The sequence below is a fragment of the Triturus cristatus genome, chromosome 5_2, assembly GCF_964204655.1.
Source record: "Triturus cristatus chromosome 5_2, aTriCri1.1, whole genome shotgun sequence".
NCBI classification, from domain to species: Eukaryota; Metazoa; Chordata; class Amphibia; order Caudata; family Salamandridae; genus Triturus; species Triturus cristatus.
The window spans coordinates 710,799,791-710,825,977 of record NC_140588.1 but is presented as its reverse complement, the minus strand read 5'-3'; the positions used below and the strand labels follow the sequence as shown (position 1 = coordinate 710,825,977).

General features: G+C 42.8%; 1 protein-coding gene across 1 annotated transcript in view; it reads left to right on the top strand.

The window, feature by feature from the left end:
* Positions 1 to 22,923, top strand: part of ZNF711 (ZFX family zinc finger ZNF711) — a 207,113-nt gene extending 184,190 nt beyond the window's left edge. Inside the window, exon 9 of the mRNA XM_085607809.1 lies at positions 20,247 to 22,923. Coding sequence (XP_085463935.1) covers positions 20,247 to 21,424 — 1,178 coding nt within the window. The 3' untranslated portion in view covers positions 21,425 to 22,923. The remainder of the gene's footprint in view (positions 1 to 20,246) is intronic.
* The last annotated feature ends 3,264 nt before the right edge of the window (positions 22,924 to 26,187 follow it).

The window sequence follows — 26,187 nt, the reverse complement described above, 5'->3', positions numbered from 1 at the left end:
ATGATTTCCCCTCTGATTCCACGCGGAGTTTAACTGGGAATAGCATGGAGTATTTGATATCTTTATCTCGCATGGCTTTTTTGACCGCTATGAAGCTGCGTCTCTGGGTTTGAACTTTGACGGCAAATGTGGGAAAAAGGTGATGTTTGCGTTGTCCATTTTGACTGGTGGACTGGCCCTTGCCGTCTGCAGTATGACGTCTCTGTCCCGGAAATTAAAGACTCTTGCGATAAAAGTCTTGGGGGAGCACCGGGTTTTGGGCGTCCGCCAGGGACTCTGTGTGCACGTTCAATGGAGAAATAGCTAGAGAGACGCTTAGGTTGAAGTTTATTGAGCATCAGGTCTTCTACAAAAAGATCCACAGCCGGTCTCTCCGATCTCTCCGGGACGCCCAGAATGCGAATGTTGTTCCGTCTCGCCCGTCCTTCGTAGTCATCCAGGAGCTCCTCCATCTTCTTCTGGAGCTGAGTCATCTGTCGCTGTAGAGTAAATGTGTCGGAGACCAAAGCTTTTGTAGGGGTTTCTACATCTTTGATTCTAGTGTCCATTTTCTTTAGATCAGCGCGGAGGAGGATTACCTCAGTATTCACCGAGTCAATTCTGGTCTCCAACGATGTTCGTATGCCTGCAATAGCTTCCATGATGTCCTTGAGAGTGAGAGTTTTGGTCGAGGAGCGAAGTTGCGTACTCTTGGGGTCGTCTCCTGCCGCCATTTCGGTCTACTCCCCCTGCCGATTCCAAGCAAATTTCGCCAACTGTTTTTGTGTCTGAGATTTAAGTCCTTTATTAGTAGCCATCTTGATCAAGTAGGAAACACTGGAGTCCAGGAACACACCTGTAATATCCGCCGCCTTCACGGAGGAAGAAGGAGTACTCCTCAGTCGGCCTGTCGGGGTTCCAGGTGGGTCTACCAACGTGGAAGAGAGTGTGTTTGTTTCTGGCAGTCCGATGGGGATCCCACACCAGAGGCCCACTGCACCCTGGGATCAACAACTAATGGGGGGGAAGGTGACCCCTGCCATCAGTATGGTATGGCAGATGGTGTCAATCAGCACAGCAGGGGAGGGCCTCCTTTTCGCTACTCCCGGCGTACCGTGAGAGCCGAGAGGTTACGATGGCGCATGGTATTTTCCTGTGAAAGTAGAATGGATATTATGGGGAGCCGATAAGAGATCAAGTCGCAACCAACCCCTCGGCAGAGGAGGGGGAAAAGACCAGGTGCTCCGTGTCGTGGGCGCACTATTGGGCGGCACTTATCATAAGACATGCACCCCACCTATGCCTCAGGGGTAATGCTTAGGTCGGCTCCAAACCAGGGACAAATGCTCCACTGATGTTGCTGGGGTCGGTAGGCCTCAGAGCACCGGCCTCGATTTCTGAATTGTTTGATGCCTGCGCTCCTCCCCTCTTTGCAGGCGCCGTGGCCAAAGGTACTTGGTTGGAGTGTGTGGCTCTATTACAGCTTGCGTGGTATGGGGAGCCATCAAGTTGAACTCTATTGTGCTGATCTCCATCTGGTCAGAGGTAGGGTCTCGGCAGCGTCACAGGTAGGCCCTGAAACCGGGGCCTTACTTTAGTACTCTGCTCTCTCCAGTCCGCCTCTATTCGCTGGATCACCCACTGTGTCTCCCCATCCACCGCGGTGCCCAAGCGGCACTCCTCGAGTCCCAGGTCAGAGGGCGCGGATGTGGTGTGGCCGCCTCCGGGGTGGTCAAGCGCTACAGTAGAAAGGCCGCAAAGCCGGGGGCTCACATCGCCAGGCAGTCCGTCCTACCCCTCTAAAGCCGCGCTCGCAAGCTAGGCTCACCTCTCCTCACCGGTGGAGTTCGGATATTCCACTCTCGTCCCTCAGTCGCGGACCGCTGCTGCGCCGACCACCAACGCAGCTCCACAGTCGCCCGTAGCTCAAGTAACGCAGCCCGCCATTTTAGGATATTGCTGGCTTCTCGGTGCGGGAATGCCCCTGCGTCCCAGCGCCCAGGCAGGTCGGTGTTTGCGTGGCTCGTCAGTGCTAGAGCGGTTCAAGGAGTGATTCCCGTGGTGGAAAGGGAATTTCTTCTCGCTATTGATGGAGAAGTGAACGGATATCTAGGCGAGTGCTGCGGAGCCACTTCAAAGAGCGACAATTTCCGACGGCCGCTAGCCACGCCCCCCCAGGCTGTAATCTTATGGAAACTTCTAACCGCAAATTCTTCACCTTTAAAATATGTAAGTGCCATACTGGATCTGGAGGATTTTTCCACATAGCTCCTGCGATCCAGCAGGCTGCATCATGCGGCTCCATGTCAAACCTGCTCGACCCAGTAAGTGACGAGTGGAGTCGCATATAGGCACCATCCCAGCACAATGTCGTCAGTTCCTTGCTTTCAGTGCCATTATACATGAATATGGATATCAATTATACTTTTTTCTCATTCTTTGACAAAACCTTTTTTCTAAATAGCTTACCAGCATTGAAGGGAACATGTCCCTTAATAAAACTATAGGGTTTAAACCTTGTAGGGACTATGGCAAACAAATATCTGTGACAGATCCTCACAATGTACGTCTCTGGTGTTTGGGAACTGGCCACGACTCCAGGTCATGTGAGAATTAGGCTCTAATGTGCCTCAAGGCTATTTGGGAATGTGTACCCAAACTCTACATTACCCAACACTGTTTAAGTTGTGTAAAGGCCACTTCCAATCCAAGTCAAGGACATTGCCCTGGTTCTCATCTTATGGTCGGTGCAGCGGCAGGTCAAAGGGGAAGTCTGAATCAAAATAAAAACATAAGTCCAAGCGGGCCTCATCCCAGACTCTTCACTTTCGATCTGAGAATTTATGAGGACCTAAAGGTGCTGGGTTGTCTTGTTCCTGGTTCTTGACTGAGGAACTAATGCTGCAACTGATCCTGTGCAGGAGGCCATGCACCCCATCTTCAGAACCCTATTGGTTCCCTCTTGCGCGCCTTTGGGCCCTGTGGATCGGTGGAGGCCTCCAGTCAGACTACTGCTGGTGGGTCCACCCTCTGTGCGGTCTGTACCTCCTAAACATGCTTCAGGTTCAGGTCTGGCACCATTCGATTTCAATCAAATAGTACTGTCTGAGCCGAATCCTTCTTGACCTTGGCCGAAGCCATGCTTGAGCTCAGTACCTTCACTGCCAGCATCCATATACTTTGCCTCTTATGGAAAAATGCCCTTGCCTAGGAGCCATCCCCCTCCCCTGACTCACTCTTATTCGAGTCAGACTGACCAGAGCCAGCCAGGTTCCTGGGATGAAAGTGATGGATGGGACTAGTTCACCCCACAATATGATGATGAGGACAAATTTTATATGACCTGCAAGAGGCCTGTGAGCTGGACATGTCCCCTGACATGTTGCTGGTGTCTCCCCCTGATCTTGCCATGGAAGAGTCTCCCTTATTTGCCATGGTAATTAGGCGTGCAGCCAAAGTCTTAGACCTTTGTTTCCTTTTGTAAGAACAAGCATACTCACAGAGGTGCTACAACCCAGATAATCCTCCTGGGAAACCACCACTGCCATTCAGTGAGGTCCTGGCCTATACCCTCGAGGTCATGCCATTTGACGGATCTCACCTTTTCAGCAAGAAGGCTGACTCATCCCTGAAGTGGTTTAAAGAGAGAGAGAGACACTGCATGCTCCCTAGGCTTCTCCATACCAGGATGACCGTGTCCCCTAGCATTTCACCCCTTTTCAAGACGTTTCTCCTACAGGCAGTGTCACAGCCCCAATCGCCTCAGCAGCAAATACCCTAGTTATATTCAAGGTTGGGGATCCAGCAGATAATGTCCAGGACCACAGAGACAAAAGACCTTCCACTTCCTTGCTCTCCAGCATCAGCCTCCAAGCTGTTTTAATTTGCCTTTAGCGACGACGACCCTGTGGGAGGTAGGATCAGTAATTTTTTCCACGGGTGGCAGGTAATGACATCTGACAGATGGGTCCTGCAGATAGTCCAACGGGACTATGCCATGCCTTTCCTCTCTGTCCTGACACATTTTTCACCCTCATCAAAATGGCTTAGGAAGCCATTTGCCCATTATGATGCAGAAGTACATGATCTTTTGGACAAAGAAGCCCTAAAGAGCGTCCCGGATTGTGAGTGCGGAACTTGATGCTACACCTGATATTTCCTTGTGCCGAAGAAGTGCGAAGGCCTCCGTCCTTTTCTGGACCATTGACCCCTAAATGTCTTCTTGCAAAATGAGAAATTGAAGATGCTCACGCTGGCCCAGGTTCTATCTGCCCTGTATAAAGAAGACTGGATGGTGAAGTTAGACCTGCCGGACCCCTGTTTCCATATACCCATCCTACAGGCAATACCTGCGATTTAAGGTGGGCCACAAGCATTTTCAGTTTGCCATGCTCCCTTTCTTCCTCACCAGTGGTTATCGAGTGTTCACAAAGGGGATGGCAGTGGTTGCTGCCCATCTTTGGAGGTCGAGGTTACCAGTCTTCCTCCTACCTCGAAAACTTGATGTTGAAAGCGGACTCACCACAGTCAGCCTTGGAACACCTTCAGATGACGTGAACCTCCTTACATTACGAGGGTTCACAATCAACCTGTCAAAGTCACACCAGACCTCTTGGCAGAAGCTCCCTTTCATCTGAGTCACCCTGGATACTGTGCGTTTTCAAACCTTTCGTCTGGCCAACGATCCCAGGAAATTTGGGCTATAATCTTGATGTTTCACCTTCCGACCTGGTCTCAGTGAGGATAGCTCTAATTCTTCTTGGTTTATTGGCCACCTGAACCCAGCTTGTCAACCATAATAAATGTGGAGTCTGCAGAGGGATCTAAAGTCTCAGTGGGCCCAGCACCAGGGTGACCTGTCAGATTACATCCAGGTCCCGGAAGTGACTACAAAAGATCTGGCTACTGCCAGAGAATGACTGTGACCACCCAAAGCTGATGGTGGTGACAAATGCATCACTACTGGGTTGAAGAGGTCAAGTGTGAGAGGTGGAGGTCAGAGGTTTCTGGTCTCCGTTGAACTTGCAGGTCATTCGCTTGGCGTTAAAAGCCTCCCTATCGTCTTCCTACTGTCTATATAGGGGAGGCTGATCCAGGTCCTCAAGGACAACACCACCACCATCTGGTATTGCAACAAGCAGGTATGGGGGGGTCCAGCGCTCTCTTCCAATAGACCCTGTTCATCCGGTACTGGCTGGATCAGCAGGGCATCTCCCTCACCATACACCTCTTGGCGAGACCTTCAAAAACCAGGGTGGACAAACTCAGCCGGCAAAGCTGAGCTTATCATGAATGGCAACTACACCCAGAGATGGTGCAGGGTGTCTTACAGTAATGGGGAGAACCCTGGCAAAAGCTCTTCACCACCGCATAGAACACTCAGTGTCAACACTTTTCACAAATTGGGGTTCTCAAAGAGGCTCTCTCCCAGAGACTCATTCCACCTACAGTGGAGCACAGGACTCCAGTATGACTTCCCGCCGCTGCCTCTCCTGCCCTGAATTCAGAAGAAGATCAGGAAGAACCAGGCTCAAGTCATTTTAGTGGCTCTAGGGAGAGTATGAGTCTTGGAATGATTCTGGGCATGAGCATCTGTCCTCTGATCAGGCTGCAGCTTCAGGAGGATCTTCTGTCACAGCAGCAGGGCAGGGTCTTAAACCGGGTGATGCAGACTTTGCATCTCCATGCTTGGAGATTGAGTAGTGACAGTTGACCTCTTTCACCCTGCACTCTGAGGTCGTTGATTTCATCCTGGCAGCAAGAAGTCCCTCCACTAAATCTGTACACACCAGCCAATGGGACAGATTGGTGCGACACTCGACATTTTACAGGCAAAGGTGTTCAAAGCTTTGCAGTTTGGTTTGTCCCTCGCCCAGCAAGGACTTGCTTAGGGGTCTATTAAAGGCTACTTATTCCCTCTTGTCCCTCTTGCGGTTGTTATTTAAATCACCAGATGTGATGAGGTGTTGAAAGGTTTACAATACTTCTTACCGCCAAAGTGCTTGATGCTTTAGTGGGAATTGAACTTAGTTTGCACATATTTGATATGAACCCCCTTTGAGCCACTGCACAGTTGTCCCTTAAGGCTTTTGACCTTAAATACATTCTTTCTCGTCGCCATAACATAGGCTAGGCATGTGAGCAAACTTCAAGTTCTCTGTGTAAATCCACCTTACACCACCTTCCTTCCTAATAAGTTGGTTTTGAGGACCCAGGCTTCCTTTCTACCTAAAGTGGGCACTTATTTTTCACGTCGGTCAGGTTATGACTCTTTGGATTCTTTTCTCTGCCTCATCCCTCAAGGAGGAAGATAGACCCCATCCCTTAGATCCTAAAAGAGCATTAAACTTCCATAGTGATCGCGCCAAGATGATCAACTCTTTGTACGCATTATGTGGAGAAAAGACTGGTAAGGAGGTGCAAAAACAAACCTTTGCCTGAGCGATTGTTCTGTGCATAAAGATCTGCTACGCACTAGCTAAGTGCCTTAGAAGCAGCCTCCAGAGGGCTCATGCTACCAGGGCTAGAGCTGCTACCACTGAGCTTGAACACAGAGTGCCTGTCCTTAACATCTGTTAGGCAGCAATGTGGGATTCAGTACACACTTTCAAGAAGCACCACTGCCTCAACAGTCAGGTCTGTCAAGAGGGGTGTTTTGACCACTCGGTCCTGCAGGGCTTTTTGGTCTGAGCCAGTTTACAGACCCACCACCTTAGGAGGTATAACTTTGTTAACTATTCACAGGGTGAGGAATTTGCAGTTAAAAGTATTCATCAAATGAACAGGTTACTTACCTTTGGTAATGATCTTTCTGATGGATACTCTAGCTAACTGCAGAATCCTCACCAATCCTCTCTGGTCCCAATCTAGAGATCCACACTTTCGTCATATCACTTTGTGGCGCATTCTTGAATTGAAATTACAGGAACTGCAAAGTCAGCATGGCATTATCATTCCTCCAACAAATCACATTTTCGAACAGCACATAACCCTATCACCTTGATACTACCAACTACGTGAATATTGATTTGCCCCTTCTGACTTAATGTTGTCTGGAGATGTTAGAACAAACTAGTTACATAGACAAAAGGAAAACATTGTGAATGATTGCAATACAGTGCGCATGCAGGAAGGTCCTTTGGGATTGTAATAAAAGGGTTTCCTCTAGCAGGCTCTTCAAAATTAGTGTCATGAAGAAATAAACAATCGTGCTACACATAGTGTCAGGCGAGAAATGTAAACACCGAAAAAACATGATATTGCATCCATTTTGAACAAGATGGCGTCAAGGCATAACTGATGCCTAATGAGCCTAATCCAGAAAAACACACTTTAACACATCATAATGATTTAGTTTCAATTGTAATAGCTTCATGTCAGTATACATGTGTGAATTAAGTGCAGAGCGACTGATACATTTAGGTTGAAACGAACAAAAGCTCCTTTACAGAAAACACATTTCAGATCTTGCTTACTGTCTGCAACCATGTCTTTGTGCTTCTAAGTGTGGAGTATACCCCAGTACTGGAATCAGTAATGTCACTGGACAGTGACTTCTGTGGACATTGGCACAATCAATATCATAAGGCAATAACAACAATCAGCCTTGCAGAGCTGAACAGCACCATAGCACTGTGTAAGTATGGAGGGGTGGAAACGCTTAGTGAATTTTAATAGCGGACAAAGGCAGAGCATCTGCAGAAAGGTACAGATATGTGAGGTAGCAATAGGAACATTAGTTTAATAGTAATAACAGACTAATATTGAATAACTAATATGCACATAAACCCACAGTCTTGAAGCTGTCCAACTACCAAAATAACGGGTTTTACTGTTCAGTTTCATACTGTTCATTTTTGGTAAGCTCACAAGCTTATAAATTAAAGTAGCCACTACTTTTAATGTATGTGCCTTCTTGAGTGGGATGTTTATCAAGGATGCAGTTACTGTAACCTGCAGCCCTGAAATTCAAAATGTCACTTCATCTTATAACAAATGAGTTTTACCAACTACCATTGAGAATCTCTATGGTAGTTCTCAGCTCAGTGTTGAATATGCTCTTCAAGTGGTCAGGTTGACCTGGTATCACACGGTGCTTGATGTTATTTTAGCGCCATGAAGGATGCACATTTTATTTTATAGTAGGTATTAGACCAGACAGCCTTAGGGTGGTCTTCCCCCAACTTTTTGCCTGCCTCCCTCAATTTTTAGGTCAAGCATTTGAGACCTCTTGTATATACTTTAGTATATACTTACATGTGTATGAACTTTGTGGGCCCTGGGGATCAGCCCTAGGACTTGTCTGCTTCTGCTTAGGGACTTTTTTATTTCTGTTCAACTGCCTGTATTTAACTGTCTTAATAGAAAACGACCAGCAGTGGTCAGTAAAGTACCAGAATTGCTTTCTGCTGAGAGACTTTCTTTTTAAAAAACTATTCTGGCAACTGCCTCTATTTAACTTTCTTGTTAGAAAACGACCAGCCAAGTTCAGTAAAATACCAGAATCACTTTAGCATTCTTTAGATTCCAGGCCATAGAAATTGTCTTCCACGAGCACAATAATATTTTTTTCAAAGCTTGTGTTTTCGGTGATATGACCACCGAAGGCCCTGATTTTATATTAAAAACAGAACTTTGGACTATACCATTTCCTGCTGAAAGGCAGTATTCCTCTCCATGTTTTCCCATACCTGGCGTGTCACGCAGTTTGGTGCTTACTTTCCCTCCATGTTAAAGAACAGTAGATGTTTCAGCACCCAAGCTAATATGCTGCATTGCGAAATACATATAAGGTCCCAAAAGCGAGACAGATTGTTTTAAAGTATGAATCCCAACACAAATTGATCCATATGTAGTTTAATTACAGAAGTATTAAACAACAACCCTCATGGACCTCGATCCAGCTCAAACTGCCAGATGAGGTTCTAAACAGAACCAACACAAAATAGAATATAGAACATGTGCATCATCATGTAGTGACATGGTGACAATTCTAAAGATGAGAAAACCACAACACATCTTCCCTTCTATAAAAACAAAAGAAAATTACATGCAAAATTCAATTAAAATAAGTGAAAAATACTTAAAGATAAATTTGACATAAGAGAGCATAGAATAGCATAAGCTAAACTCTAAAAGTAATCATGAATGCAAAAGGAAACAAGAATTTGTAATTAACGAGAACACATTATATAATCTTTATGCCATCTAGGTTTCATTCTTAGTCTCATAAGATCTCTATTGGAAGTGTTAAAATGGTTTATACCAACACGATAAAGTCGTGAACGTTGATTTGAAGTTTTCACTAAACAAGACATATTCTAAATATCACCAGAATCCAACTCCACCACATTTCTTTTGACAGCAGAAATTACAAAAGGACCCATAAATTTAGATAGACCTTTCTTTACAAAACCAGGTTTTCGCACAAGAACAGTATCATCAACACACCACAGGGTCTGCCTTGTGCAATGTTTATTATCAAAATTGATTTTATATCTGTTTTGATAATTCTTTCTTCGTACATTAATATCAGACACAGAGGGTTGGTCAAGAACAGAAGTATCTAATCCCAACCAAACTGGATTTAACTTAGAATGAGTTTTCCGTCCCCTGAGAACAGAAAAAGGTGACACAGATGTCACACTATTAGGTGTAACTCTATGTGCCCACCGAGTCTCTCTCAAGGCCACCTTCAAGGATCATTTGTTTTGGATTGCTCGTTGAGCACAACTCTTAATTTTGTTCATGCTCTCAGTAAGCCCATTTGCTTGTGGTGAGTGAAGAGCAGTTTTAAAATGAATAATGGCTAAACTAGAAAGGAACTGTTCCATCTCCAAAGACACAAATTGTGCACCATTATCAGTAATAAGGGTCTTAGGAATTCCCTCTCTAGAGAACTCCTCCTTGAGGAAATCAATTGCGCTTCGAGAATTAGCTACTGGAACACACTTTGTTACCACCCATCTAGAAGTGTAGTCCACAAGTAAAATAGCAAAACGTTCATCACGGGTAAGCAACTCAAATAGACCAGCAATATCCAAACCTAATTTTGTCCACGGTTCAAGAGGTATTTCTACTGGTGAAATTGGTGCAGAGAATTTTTTTTTAGATTTATCATTGTTAGCACATTGCCAACAGTCTTTCACAACACATTCCACATCATGGTCCATGCCTGGCCACCAGTACCACTCCCGAAGTCTCACTTTTGTCTTGTTACGACTCATGTGCCAAATTAAGCAATTTGCATCTTAACACTGAAGGAGCAACTAAACGTCTGCCTCTCAATATTTTGTCATTCAAAATACTTAATTCATTTTTCCCACAATAGTAATTGTTCATAGTGGAAGACAACATCTTTTTATCTGGCCAACCTTTCACAATGAAATCTTTCAAAATGTTGAAATCAGCATCACTCACATAAGCGTCAGCCCACTCTTTATCTTCCAAAGCTGACTCACAAATCCAATTTATAGATGAAACATCCACACTGACAACTTCAGACTGGATAGGTATCCTCGACATACAGTCTGCCATGCAGTTTTTTGAACCAGGTACAAACTCAACAAGAAAATTGTAATTGGATAACCCATCAACCCTATGAGAAATTCTGGGAGAAAGGTTGTCAATCTCTCTAGAAGTAAAAATCCTTGAAAGAGGTTTATGATCAGATCTCACTGTAAAAGGTATCCCCCATAAAAAAAATTAGAAATGAAGAATTCCCCAAAACACTGCCAACGCTTCCCATTCAATCACTGAGTATCTTTCTTCCGCACCTCTCAAAGCACGGGAAGCAAATGCAACTACCTTCATCTCACCATTGACAATCTGAGAAAGAACAGCGCCTAATCCACATATACTTGCATCTGTGGATAAAATCGTTTTTTTATTCACATCAAAATTGCCTAAAGTAGGTAACTTTGAAATACAACTCCTCACACGATTGAAAGCTTCATTACACTACTCTGACCAAACAAACTGAGATCCTTTCTGGCTGAGAAATGGAAGCAAAGTTTTGAATGAATTTAGAGCAGAACTCTGCCAAACCAAGAAATGAACGTATCTGATCCTTATGAACAGGTTTAGGAGCCTCAATTATACCCTTGCAAACTCCATTTTTAGACTGATTCTTTCACCAGAAATCGTGTGACCAAGGTAAGTCACTGAAGTAACTCTAAACTTACATTTCTCTTTTTTAATCACCAACCCTGCAGACTGCAACCTTTCTAAGACTTTCCATAAAATCTCATGTTCTTCAAGATCTTTGCCGTGGACCAATATATCATCCTGAAAAAACAAGACTTTGTCCAAACCTTGCAACACTTGCTTCATTACTCTTTGGAAACATGCCGCGGCGGAGGCAAGTCCAAAAGGCATTCTCACAAATTGAAATGCTCGGATAGGTGTAACAAATGAAGTTAAATGTTTAGATTCTGGATGTAACTTAACCTGGTGGTAAGCAGAGGACAAATCCATTACACTAAAAATGGTTGCATCCTTAATAAGAGCTAGAGTTTCATTGATATTCAGTAAAGGTTGTCTGTCAACTCAAATAAATTTGTTTAAACCTCTTAAATCTGCACAAAGCCGAAGCTCCTTCCCACCATCCTTTGGTGCCAAAACAAACGGAGCCAACCACTCCTAGCTTTCAATCTCTTCAATTACCCCTTTGTCCTTGAGCTTCTTAATTTCACATTCTAATGGTTCCATCATCATATTAAGAACCGTCCTCACTTTAGCTACAAAAGGCGTTGCGCCATTCTTCAAAATAATCTTATGTTCGAACGTTTTTTAGAAGACCAAGATTACTACTAAAAACTTCAGGAAAATTCGTACAAATGTCTAAAGGTAAATCTTCCCTAGAGAGTAATAAAACCTTCTGTTTACTGTTGAGATTAAGTGTAATTCCCATATCTCTCTGATGTCTCCAACCGAGGAGGTTGTCACCCCTCTTTGATATGTAAATCTTACCAACAGTCTCACAATCATCAAATTGAATCTTTTTAACACAATAACCCAAAACATCAATTCTTACACCACCATAACCTACAGGATTAATGTCCGAAGGTAATAGTTCAATATCTTCACAACCAAATGTGGTTTCCCAATTTTTATCACCTATCGTTGTATAGGGTGATCCCGAAACTACCAAGACAGATATTTTTTTCCACCCACTGAAATCTCGCACTCAGGCATCTCAATGGGATCTGCATCCATACTCCCATCCTCCCGTATACTAGAAACTAATTTAGTTTCATCACATAAATAATTCACATTTTGTTGTTTGAGTCCACGACATACTCGAGCATAATGTCCTTTTTTGCCACAATTTTTGCAAAATGCAAATCTTGCAAAGCACCCTGGACTGTTCGTCCAATGTCCTTCACTGCCACATCTGAAACATTTAGGACTACTATTTTTAGTATCATTTTGAGTATATTTCTTTTTATCAAACTTCTTTTCAACATCCTTATTCACTAAAGATCCAGTTTTTTCATTATCTTTGTCACACAGTTTATCTATCCTGTTCACCTCATTGACTGATGACTCTGAACAGCCATTTTCTTTACCTGAACTATCTTTACATTTCTCTTCACGCATATCACGTACCCACATATTGGTGTTTTCCATACCTTCAATAATAGCGACTGCATTTTTTAAGTTAGGATTTTTGACCAATAATATTCTTGTACCTTGACATTATTTGTGCATCTAACAATTTGATCTCTGATCAAAGAATCCGTTAAATGCTCAAAATCACATGTATGAGCTAATGTTTTAAGAGTTGCTACATAACTAGATATTTTCTCCGTCTTACCTTGGACTCTAGAAAAGAATTTGTCTTCCCAAAACTACATTAATATCTGAACCAAAATGTTTCTCGAGCATTAAAACAGACATGTCATATACGTTACTAGGCTCACCAGTTTCATTTCCAATTTCAATTAAGTCAAGGCTTTCATAAATACATCTCCCTTCAATACCTAAATTATGTAAAAGAATTGCTTGTTTACGACATGCAGAACATTTCTCACCCCCTATAGCTATGAGGTAAGAGTCGAAAATTAATTTCCATCTCTTCTATGGCAATACAGGTTCACCTTTTTCAGACAAAAAATGCGGAGGTTCAGATGAAGTTGCCATTATCCATATATATGCATAAAAAGAATGTGATACGTGAATAAAAATAGATAAGTTACTTCCTAATATGGTTGCAGTAGTTCATACCAACCAATGTTTATATATTAATGAAGGGAGAATGCCTTAGAATTGTGTGTATAACTTTTAGACACGCAATGGATGAAAGCACGTAACAAAAAAAAAATAATTAAGGTGTGTGCATTCCTGTATGAAACACCAATTTTGTTTTCAGCTGTAAATAGTCTCATCACAATAGTGTGTGCATCACTGTATGCACTACCGCTTCATTGTTTGCTACTTATGCTTCATAAACATTTAAGAGTGTGTGCATCACTGTGTGCACTTCAAGTTCCATAAATTCCAAAAATGTAGTCTCTGGTAAACCTTTTCTCACAAAATAAATGAATGTAAATGTTTACCACAAGAGCTCCGCTAGTTACAGAAGTTCAAATGTACAGTCTCATGCGTTAGTTATCTCATAACAATAAACGCGCCCATAAGCGTTTACCTCCAATGCTCCGTGTAAACAGCAACCGCAAAATAAAGAAAAAAAAATTACACCAGTCAAAATGGCCGCTAGCGTCAATATGTCATGACGCGCTGGAAACAGGATGTGTACAGATAAACAAAGGATGATCGATGATGATGTGCGGTCTAGTTGTCAGCTCCAGAATGCATTCGGAGTGACTGTTGGACTTCGCATACGTCATCATAGCCAAATGGACTTCAATCCGTTAATATCTCTCGTGAAGATCGTAGGATCGTAGGCCAGCATCACACAGTGTACATCTTCCGTACCTTCTGACAACAACGATCACTCAAGGTTACTTGCCGAGTTCATCAAATCAATTGTCTCGCTTCCCGTCATCACCTCAATAACGCCGATTTCAAATCATAGGCAGAAGAGGATAATAGGGATGGCGAGATCTCCAATATTACGCGTAAGTTTGTTTCCAAAATAATATTGTGTAGGGTTGATTTCTTCTTTGTTTTCTGCTCGTCGCCAGTGTTTTAAAGTATGAATCCCAACACAAATTGATCCATATGTAGTTTAATTGCAGAAACAACCCTCACAGACCTCGATCCAGCTCAATCTGCCATATGAGGTTCTAAACCCGAACCAACACAAAATAGAATATAGAACATGTGCATCATCATGTAGTGACATGGTGACAATTCTAAAGATGAGAAAACCACAACACCGATTGCCTTGCAAATGCTTGTTAAACTAAGTTAAAGGTTTTGGGTGTTAAATGTGATGAAATCTGTGGATCTCATTCAACTACTTCCTGTTTGCCTCGGTTATTCCAGGTAAATGAGTGGATGTGCCATATTAGAGTACAGCTCTGTCCCTCGTATCCCTGACCCTTCCAGGACTCTATAACTTCCCAGCTCCTTCCCATGAATCCAAATAATATTTGGTCTAATCTATTTGATTGTCCGTGCCCTCTACTTCTGGTGTGTTTTTTTTTTGTGGTTTTTTTTGTCAAACGTTCTCAAATATTTTGAGGAAAAGTTTATTTTTCTCATTTATGAAATGAGTTTAAATTGTTTTTTGCCTGGGGTCTTCAGTATTGCTTCCTCCGGTGGTCCAGGTACAGAGTACGTGACAGTACCCATCAATTTAAAGCACTGATCCTTCCTTAAAAACAAGCATTTCCAATGCAATAGGTCTCGCATTTACGCAAGTTTAAGCTATTGGCATTATAAATGACAATGCCTTCTATTTATGTTTTTAAAACCAAAACATAAATAAAAGGCATTGTCATTTACAATGCCAATAGCTCAAACTTGCGTAAATGCAAGATCTATTGCATTGCAAATGCTTGTTCTATCCTTGTTTTTGATGGCTTCGGGACTCTGCACTCTTAACCACTGCTAACCAGTGCTAAAGTGCTTGTGCTCTATCCCCTAAACATGGTAACATTGGCTCATACCCAAATGGCAGATTTCATATGCTTATAAGTCCCTAGTAAAATGCACCACATGTGCCCAGGGCCATTAAATTAAATGCTCCTGGTGGGCCTGCAGCACTGATTGTTCCACCCACATATGTAGTTCCTTAACCATGTCTCAGGCCTGCCACTGCAGTGCCTGTGTGTGTGCAGGTTACTGCCACTTCAAATTGCCATTTAAAATTACTTGCCAAGCCTTAAAGCCGCCTTTTATTACATATGTCACCCCTAAGGAAAGCCCTTAGTGAATCCGCAGGGCGCTTTGTAAATAAAAGGCAGGACATGTACTTCTGTGTTTTACATATCCTGGTAGTGACAAACAGCTAAATCCATTTTTCACTGCTGAGGCCTACTCCTCTCATAGACTAGAATTGGGAATTGCTCAAACTACCTTTTTTAGGCTGTAATTCCTGATCAGAAAGAAGTAGCGTTTTCACATTTCCGATCTTGAATAGTTAATGATAAATCCTCTTTACTGGTGAGGTCGAATTTAACATTACTATTTTAGAAATGCCACTTATAGAAAGTGGACATTTCTATTCTCGTTCTGCTCTGTGGGCTGTACAACTTGTCTCTAATACACATCTGGGTTAGGTGACAGATCCCTTTGTGTATTCCTTCTAGACAGCCACAGACACAGGAAAGAGCCGGGTGTGATTTAACACCCATCTGCATTTTGATCGGTCTTCCTAGGCAGATGGGAGGAAGGGGCTGACCCTTACCCTTCAAAGGGTAGTGGCCTTACCCCATACAAAGGACTGATAAACCCCCACTGGTAGGCTGGAGTGAGGGCCGGGATACTGGTGCGCTTCAGACCCACTAATTGAAGTTTCCCTCCAATCAAAGGCCCATTTGGTTATAAGTACTAGGTCTATGGCCCCATCAAATCAGACACTTCTGGACCTACACTGAATCTCTGTTAGAAGAACTGTAGTGCTGTGCAAATGACTCAACTGGACTGTTTTTCTGAAAGGACTGCAATTCTGCTTGTTGCCCTGTGGCCTGATGCTCTCTGACTGCTGGAAGGTGAGCTGGACTCTGCCTTTCCTCCAAAGTGATCTGTAAGGGCTTGTTAGATTGCCTCCTGTGCCTGAAGTCTCAGGGACACAAAAGACTTTTCGTAGTTCTGCTGGTGCTGCCGGACTCTGCCTCCTGTGAGTCCTACCCATGGCTGCCAAGGTTTCAGATCGCTATGTGTGACATTTTCATAAGTTCAGTGCAATTGTGAGTGATATTTTAACGACAATGAGTGACACTTTCTTGCAAGCAAAATCAAGAAATGAAGACGAGGGAAACATGTAAATATCAGACATTACACCCATTTGAGCAACAAGAAACTCCATGAAGTTCTCAAAACTGCTGTAAAGCACCAGAAATGGAAGGGCAGTAACCTAATGACCTTGTAACCTAAGAGGCCCCAACACATCATCATCCATGAACAGTGAGTTACAAGACAAACGACGGTCTTGCCGGTCTCCTTAGTGAGCACCAACTCTGACAGGCAGCTGCCTGAATGCGCCGCGCTGCCATTAAGTCTGACACACACTCGGGGTGGCTGGTACTTGCTTGTTCGGCACTTTGCAGCAGGCAGCGTAACTGTGTTGCCAACTCAAAATGCCCTTCTAATATTACTGAATGTTTGCCTGAGAAGTAGCTTGGTTGGTAATTGTGTATTATTTACAAGGAGTAATGCAAGTCTATTAGCCAGGATTTTCACATATATTTTAATGTCAAGGTATAATAATGTAATTTCTCTCTATGATAATCTTTTCATATGAGATCTCTACATGGATTATACAGGACTGTAATATCTGGATCATACATGGTTTGAGTTGTTTTCCCTTTATTGGCATGTTTTGAAACACCTGTGACAATGTTGGTGCTATGTAGGTCATAAACCTCTTCTAGAATTCTCACAAACCTATCTGGGCAAGGGTATTTCAAATATTTATAGTCATTTGTGTGTCTTCAGTTGTGAAAGGCTCTGTCATTTTTCTTTTTGGTCCGAGAAGTTGAGCACCTGCAACATGTCCTGGAAGAGTTCGCCTTTCTCCTTGCCTCCAACTACCCAATACTCCAGTACACGCAACCAGCTCCAGTACACGCAACCAGCTCCAGTATACACAACCAGCTCCAGTACACAAAATCTGCTCCTGTACACAAACCAGCTCCACTACACAAAATCAACTCCAGTATACAAAACCAGATCCAGTACACAAAATCAGCTCTCCTTCTTGTAGCCTGCAAACATTTTACTAATAAGGTGTGCACTTTGTTACTTACTATGTCTGTTTATTTTCCTTTGCAGTCTCAATTATACCAGGGTTCATTCAAGGTGGCAGCCAGGCTCCTCAGGCCACGAGCCACTGACCCCACGTGGGCGACAATCATTTCAGTTTGCCTCCCACTTTTTTAGTCTACTCCAGGCTGACCAGCTGTTCTGAGTGAGTCGATGACCTGTCCAGTGTGACAGTCTGTCCTGGTGGCCCGGGCTGTTGCATAGCTGGGTGACGGTCAGTCACTGACTTTGTGTCCGCACTTGACTGAGTCCGACCCCAGGCTCTGCAATTTAAATTGGATTCGCCGCGGGCGGTGGCCATAATGACTGAGCCAAAGCGCGGGTGGTCTGGCTGGGCAGGTGCGAGCAGCAGCAGTGTTGCTAGCTGAGTGCCAGGATTGCAGCAGTGCCAGCACCGTCTGCAAACCCAGCTGCTCACAAACTCCCTGCTGACAGCAGGACGTGACATCCCACTGCAGCGCCATGGGCGGCCAAACTTATTGCAGCCTGACTGCCTGGCCACGGCACTGCGGTAACCGAGATACATTATAGCAGAGCACTGAGCTGCCTGACAGCAGCCGATAGCTCAACTGAGAGCACATGAAGCCTGCAGCTTGCACAGGCCACGGGCTGCCACACTACTCGGTTTTAGACAGATGCACTTCAGCAGACACATAATACAGAAAGCATCATATGTGTGGCAATGCATTTCAGTGTGGTGATGTGGAACACCACACTGAAATGCGTTAGTCTAATGCATGATGGGTGGTACTTGGCAGGACTGCATACCCATGCCTGAGGTGCCTACCCCAAGTTAATGGTCTCAGTAGTGGGTACTGCAGCTGCGTTTCTGCCAAATCCGACACCAAGCAGTGCAAAGACCCACTAAGCCTCGCCACACAGCTGACAGCTCTCGAAACCAACAGCGCGAAGACTTGCAAAGCCTTGCTGCTCTGCCTCTCAGGACCAACGCTGGAAAATGTGAAGCCTCGTTGCGCATACTGCACCCCAGGATCCAAGGTACTGTGTTCAGCGGGCCCGCACTCTATCATGGTCAGCTTGAACTTTGGATTTGCTCTGGTCCCGCATGACCTGAAGTAACCTTTTTAGCTGTACCTGCTTCTAAGCACTTTATTGCATTTATTTCTTGAACAGCCAATAACTCAACTTTTACTGGGTGGATTTTGATCGATTTGGACTGTTTAACTCAGGTAAATATTCTCAATTTTTCTAAGCTATTGTGGAGTTTTTTGTAGTGTATTTACTGTGTTGGTGTATGAGTTATTGCACAAATACTTTACACATTGCCTTCTTAGTCCAGCCTGCCTGCTCTGTGCCCATCTACCAGGGCACCAGAGCACAGGATAATTAAGGATTGTGATATGACTTATCCTGACTAGGGTTGTGGTCCCTACTTGGACAGAGTGCATAACTCTGCCAACTAGAGACCCGATTTCTAATAGTGGGCACTAATAAAAAATGTCTCACGACAGAGTTACTTGGAATGAAAATATATAAGCAGAAGAACTGGAGCAAATCAGGAGAGTATTTAGAGAGAATTTCATGTGCAAGAAATGACAAGCACACCTGCAGAAGTTACAATACGAAAAATTGTTCTAAGACTGCAGTTTAAAATCTGAGGATGCATCCAGTGTAAGGGCACAATTAAAAGTGAACATCTACTTCTTTTGTAGTAGCACCGAAGTGTGAGAAGATGCAGTTTGGCAGATTGGAATGTCTGATGTAATCTTGGAGCATTGGCCAATCCATATAGGAACATGTCATACTGTATGTAGCATTATTGAATATGGGGCAGTTATTGACTGAGAACTACATGAGCAAGTGACATCGGAAGCATAGATAATCATAGGTGGAGCCACTTAAGCCTCACTGATATGGTTTAATACTTTAGTGATGTTTGTCATTTCAGTCAGTCACTCTGTTGAGGGACTGCAATAACTGTAGCAAACGAATTTCAAGCACTACTCTTATGATTACATTGTTCATTTGTGCAATTTACGTTGCCATGCCTACATTTTATGTTGGTATTTTAGTATTAACATGTAATGCACAATATTTTTTCACAATTATAATTGCATTACTTTTTCACTACGTTAGGTCATTGTTGCAGTTCTGTAAATAAATCTAAAGTGGGTGATCTCTTACCACTTGCAGCATTATTACTAATGAAAGAGCAGCATTTATACGATGGCTTCAAGCTCAAAAAAGCAGAATTCTGAAAAATCTGTGTCGTACTTGAAGTGGTAATCAGGTTATTTAAAACATTTACTGTTCAAAATAAAAGCAAAAAGGTTAAAAATATTGAATTATTCCCTCATTAAATATATATGAAGATTTATATTTGGTACTGTCTTAAAGAAGGGTTACTCATCGTAATGAATGGGAAAAAATATCTCTTGCACTCCACACATTCACAGACGTTTTTTCTTCCTTTGGAGCAACATTCTGTGATTTTTGTTACATGGCAGACTTTTGCTTTCTGTTATTATTTACCAGTCTAATTCTGCGTCAGTTAAAATTGTTAACTTTATGTGAATGAGTTCTCTAGTACCTGGTTTTTTATAGACTTGTATGCCTATTACAGTAATCTCTGGCTTTTAATGAGTATCCCTATTAAAATTGTTAAAAATGACTTGTCTATAGCGAGCATTAGAGCAATATTTTGTATTTAAGATATCAAGTTGTCAACTTCATGGTTTTGGTCCCGAGGTACTATAACTTCTTCCTGGATCACCGTTTTACTTCATGTTTGTGGTATAATATTTGATATGTGGCTGCTTTCAGGCATATGTGATCATTTTTGTTAGCATCTACAATTATTTCAAATATGTTCCGATGTAGTCATTAAAATGTGTTTTTATGTTTTTTAACAGCAGTAATAATTGGTCCTGATGGTCAGCCCTTAACCGTGTATCCTTGTCACTTATGTGGAAAAAAGTTTAGATCCAGGGGTTTCTTGAAAAGACACATGAAAAATCACCCAGATCATATGCTCAAGAAGAAGTACCAATGTACAGACTGTGACTTTACAACTAACAAGAAAGTAAGCTTCCACAATCACCTGGAAAGCCACAAACTTATAAATAAAGTTGATAAAACACACGAGTTTACGGAGTATACACGAAGCTACAGAGAAGCAAGTCCGCTCAGTTCTAATAAACTTATTCTAAGAGACAAGGAACCAAAAATATACAAATGCAAATACTGTGACTATGAGACTGCGGAGCAGGGCTTACTAAATAGGCATCTGCTTGCAGTTCACAGTAAAAACTTTCCTCATGTTTGTGTTGAATGTGGCAAGGGTTTCCGCCATCCATCGGAGCTCAAGAAGCATATGAGGACCCATACAGGGGAAAAGCCATATCCCTGTCAGTACTGTGACTTCCGATGTGCAGATCAATCCAATTTAAAAACTCACGTAAAAACTAAGCATGGCCCGGATTTACCATATAAATGTGAGCATTGTTCCCAAGCATTCATGGATGAAAGAGAACTCGAAGAACACTTGGAGGTATTTCAAGGTCATAAAACACACCCCTGTCCCCATTGTGAACATAAAAGCAGTAATTCTAGTGACCTTAAAAGACACATTATATCAGTTCACACAAAAGATTTTCCTCACAAATGTGACGTTTGTGATAAGGGATTCCATCGGCCTTCTGAGCTTAAAAAGCACAGTGAATGTCATAGAGGTAAAAAGATACATGTGTGTAGACACTGTGACTTTGTGACATCTGATCCTTTTGTACTGAGTGGCCATATACTCTCTGTTCACACTAAGGACCTGCCGTATAAATGCAAAACGTGCAAGAGAGGATTCAGACTTCATACAGAACTCAAGAAACATATGAAAACCCACAGTGGAAGGAAGGTCTACCAGTGTCAGTATTGTGACTACACCACTACAGACGCATCAGGCTTCAAACGCCATGTAATTTCAATTCATACAAAAGAATATCCACACAGATGTGACTACTGCAAGAAAGGATTCCGTAGACCATCTGAAAAGAATCAGCATATATTGAGGCACCACAAAGACACCATGATGTAATATAATGAGAAAGGAAATGGTTTAGAAACTGTGATCATAGAACATTAGGAAACACTCTCATGAACTTTCCTTCCTGATTTCAAAGCTTGATATTGCATCATTTTACATTTTATATGGAGTGTGAAAGGTGTTAGAGTTGATAGTGTAGCCCAAAGTATTGCTTTTCAGACCATAATGAGTATTGTGCAGTGTTTGCAGAACCATTGCTGCAGCACTTTCTTTGAGTGTTGAAGTGTTATAAACACTTGCACTGTCTATAAAAGAAGTTATACATTTATAGCTACCAGCATTCCTCCACTTTTTTGGGATAGTTGAAAAAAGTCTTTTTTTTTCCAAGGCAATTCAGGTGGGTATCATGCTAATTTCTGAATTAAAATGGTTTGATTTTAAGGGTAGGTAATTACATTGTCTGGAAATTTTATTGAAATTGTCAAATGTTGGGCAGTTGGTCATAGCTTAACACTTCATTAGAAGTCCTTTTTGCTTTTTGTAATATTTGATTAAATAACAATTTTTAAAAGGTTCCGAAGCTGCTAACTGATTTTATTACCATACGAAATGCTTACATCACAGCATTATGCCATAAGATTAGAGCAAGGTGTTAAGGTGCTAATGCTAGAGTTGTATATACTTCCCTTTTTTTTAATAATATACTACAAATGAACGTTGTACAGGTTGGCACATACGGGAAGGCATGAGGTATTTCGTTTTTCTGAATCTAGCTGATAATGTTAGAGACAGCACTTTATATACTAAACTATCTTATGGAAAAGCAAAGTGTTTCAAATCTGCTAAGTTTTAACAATTGACAGCAAGTCATTCATAGAGTGTCATTAGAACCTTGATCGCCTGAGTATACATATTTACAATTTTCCGTGTTGACATGAATTTTTCTGCGAACTGTGGTTGCACTTTTCATTTATCTCTATAAAATATACGAGACTGCAAACACACATAAACATGTCAGGTGAGTATTTATACAGTATGTAACCAGAACATAATGCTGCCACTACAGTTGGACAGTGGATTTTCAGCTTGCAGTATATACATTTGAAATATGCATTCCTTTTGAACACAACAGTGTGTTAGCATGATAAATTCAAAACTGTGCTTAAATATTACTCTCTGGTCTAGGGTTATTTAAAGAAAACATGTTCATAAATGTTATGCATATAATGTATAACTTGTTTAGTTGCTTTTTGTTTGCACAAATCTTTTCACATAAACATTGTAATGTTATGCCATGTTGTAATTTTGTGTTTGAGATCATGTTTATCCTTTGTTTTTTTGCACATTGTAAGATTAACTTCCTTTGTTTTTTTTATATTGCAAACTTTTATAAAAAAATAAAGCCGAGAAAAAATAATTGTGTTTTATGTGGCTGTATATGATGTACAGGCTGTAAAATAAGATCGTCACTGTTGTGCAGTTTTTATTTCTAAATGTGTTACTGTTTGTAATGAGCAAACAATAAAAGCATCTATTGCACTTCATACTTATATAACGCTTTTCCTTTCTTTTGAGGTGCAATTTTATTAGTTACATAGTTGCTTTGTATTTTTTATTTAATAGACATGTTTTTTGTTTTATCTAATTCTAGTTCTCTTGTATTGGATAGTTTATAAATTCCTATGGGCTGTTTGAGTGATCTCTTATGTTCCAATGTGAGTTCTTATTAAAATTTAAAAAAATACACTTAAATTCTAAGCCCTACATTAGTGCTATTTTCTTAATTAAATATAACTTATTTGCACATTCACTCGTATATTGGGCAGGCATATAAACACATCCCTTAGTCACCAGTTTAGATAGATTTTATTAGCACGCAAGAGTATCCTTCAGAGCTCATTGCCTAATCAGTATTTTAAGTACAAAAGCTATTGTTTTGCACTGTCCTTGCTGGAGGATTTTGTTCGTACCCTTATCCTGAAACCGACTTTGTACTTTTAACTGTTTTTGTTGTTTTTTATACATGGAAGAAGGAAAAGCAAGTCTCTCTTCAAATCCTAGACTACATTGTGCCTAAGATTTGCAGTGCTAGTTCAGAGTGTGTGCTAAAAGGTGGTTTAATTTGAATTTGAGCAGTAGGCCTCAAAAGAAAGCAATCTGTTAAAAATAAATGCCTTAACTTTAAAAATAGCCGTAGATCGCTTCAGATCTTAACCCTTTCGATGCACATGACGGAGCGGTTCCGTCATGCGCATCGGTCGCGCTGTGCGTATGACGGAACCGCTCCGTCACGGCCCCACCCGCGCAACGAACCTTCAGCACGGTGCGGTAATCCGCGCTGCACTGAAGGGGTTAAGCCCCATATAGAATGGATACCATTCAAGCTTATTCTCTAGATCCCCAATGCATTGTCTTTCCCCTTGAAACTGTGAGTACCTTCAGCATGTTCTCACTCTGATGACATTAAGCCCTGAGCTTCTTACTAATCATTCAGTTTTTCCCCTCAGTGTTGAGGCCCCCTTTCCAACATCCTGCAGACTCCCAAACTCGACATCTAACCCCCCACAACCTACAGCAACACCCAGGATCTTGCCTCTTTCAGTGTAAAAAGCTTTAATGATGTTCCTACTGTAGAAAATATATTCCATGGGAGACTTAATGTTAACCTCAATATCAGCTTCACTTCGCCAAACGTAGACATTTCCAGAGGTCAGCACAGAGTACATTACCACTTAAAACTGTACTCTCTGAAAAGCATGTTACAAAAAAGAATATTTCTGGAGGAACAAAATAAAGAAAGAACCTGCGATTAAGCTGCCATCTAGTGTCCCATAAACTGAAAAAAATGTTATAGTGTAGATTGGAACCTGCTTCTCTCGTAGACTTTTATTGATCTTCTGGATCTTGTCTACTGCTTTGTATGCAGCGAGCTTATGATGTAACTCTGGCTTTAAATCATTCTCATGTTTAAATCAACCCTTTCCTGCAAATCTACATAAACTCTGCATCTTGTCTACGGAAAACAGAGAGCTAGTCAGCACAGTGTGTGCTGCCTATAGTGGAGTCATGTCAAGTAGGAGTGCCCTCAGAAGACCTTCAATTTCATCCTTGAAAGGAAGAGACTGGAGGCAAGTGGAGACTTTGTATTAGCATGGTGCCCTTTCTGACACCAAGGTAGCTAGGCACATCACCAACCCAGATAGCTTCTAGGTGGAGGTCTTTGTCACAGAACCAACAAATATGGTGCAGGTAAGCTCCGGGTAAGTAAGAGTACTCTATCTAGGACTTAAAGCATCCATCAGCTTTGTGCCCTGCGGGCTGTTAACCTCCTGCTCCTGAGACACTGCTAGGTCTAACCCAGCTCCTTGTCTAAGCACAAATACACCAAGATGCTACCTTATCAAGGCATTGGGCTTGCCTCTTCTTCTGGGCAAGGGAATGAATGCCAACACACCAAGAGGTCGATCAGCCACTGTCAGGGGACCGAGTCTCAATTCAGTTTGAAGACTCTGGAGACTTCAATCAATCAGGGAATTGTGAAGCACGCTATTCACTCGTGAGGGCCTCAAGGCGGTGGGGGGGTGCGGCTCCGGGTCAGCCAAAGAACCAGGTCCTGAGGAACTTCCTGATGGTGTGCAGAGTGGTGGAGCATCTGATGTTGATCAGGAGCTCGTTCCAGGCCTTTGACGCGATGTGGGAAAAGGTTCTTCTACCCGCTCTGGTTCTGCGGATGCTCGGGGTTTCTGCGAGGTTGGCAGAGCGGTAGTTTCTCTTGGGTACCCGGAAGGAGATTCGTTCGTTGAGGTATTTGGGTCCGGAATTGGGGAGGGATTTTTAGGCGTGGGTGAGTAGCTTGAACGTTACTCTCTTCTCGATGGGGAGCCAGTGGAGGTCTCCCACATGTTGGGTGATGTGCTTATGTCGTGGCATGCCGAGGACGAGTCTGGCCGCGGCATTCTGGATGGTATGGAGTTTGCATTTGCAGGGATTTGTTGATTCCAGCGTAGAGGGTGTTTCCATAATCCAGTCTGCTTGTTATGAGTGTGTGGGTGACGGTCTTTCTTGATTCAGGGGGGATCCATTTGAAGGTCTTGCAAAGGATGCGGAGGGTGTTGAAACAGGTGGAGGTGACGGCGTTGATTTGGTGGGTCATGGTGAGGGAGGATTCGAGTATGATGCCGAGGTTCTGGGCATGGTCTGTGGGGGCCGGGTGGTTGCCGAGGGTATTGTTGTCCCAAGCTGAGGGGGTGGGTCCGAGGATGAGGACGTCTGTCTTCTCCGAGTTGAGTTTCAGACAGCTACTGCTCATCCAGGATGGGACATCTTTCATTCCTTCCTGGAAGCTGAGTCTGGTGGTGTCGGGTTCCTTTGTTAGAGAGATGATGAGCTGGGTGTTGGTGTAGGAGAGAGGATGAGCTGGGTGTCGTCAGCGTAGGATACTATGCTGGGTTCATGCTGTCCGACGATGGCGGCGAGGGGGACCATGTAGATGTTGAAAGTGTGGAACTGAGTGACAATCCTTGGGGTACTCAGCAGTTGATCTCTGTGGGTTCAAAGAGGAAGGGCGGGAGTCTGATCCTTTGGGTTCTGCCTGCGAGGAAAGAGCGGAGCCAGTCAAGGTCAGTTCCTTATATGCTGGCGTCATGGAGTTTTGCTGTGACAGTGCGGTGGGAGACAGTGTTGAAGGCTGCGGAGAGGTCTAGTAGGATGAGGGCCGCAATGTGACCTTGGTCAAGGAGCATGCGGATGCCGTCTGTGGCAGCGAGGAGGGCGGTCTCGGTGCTGTGGTTCCTGCAGAATCCGGATTGGGAAGG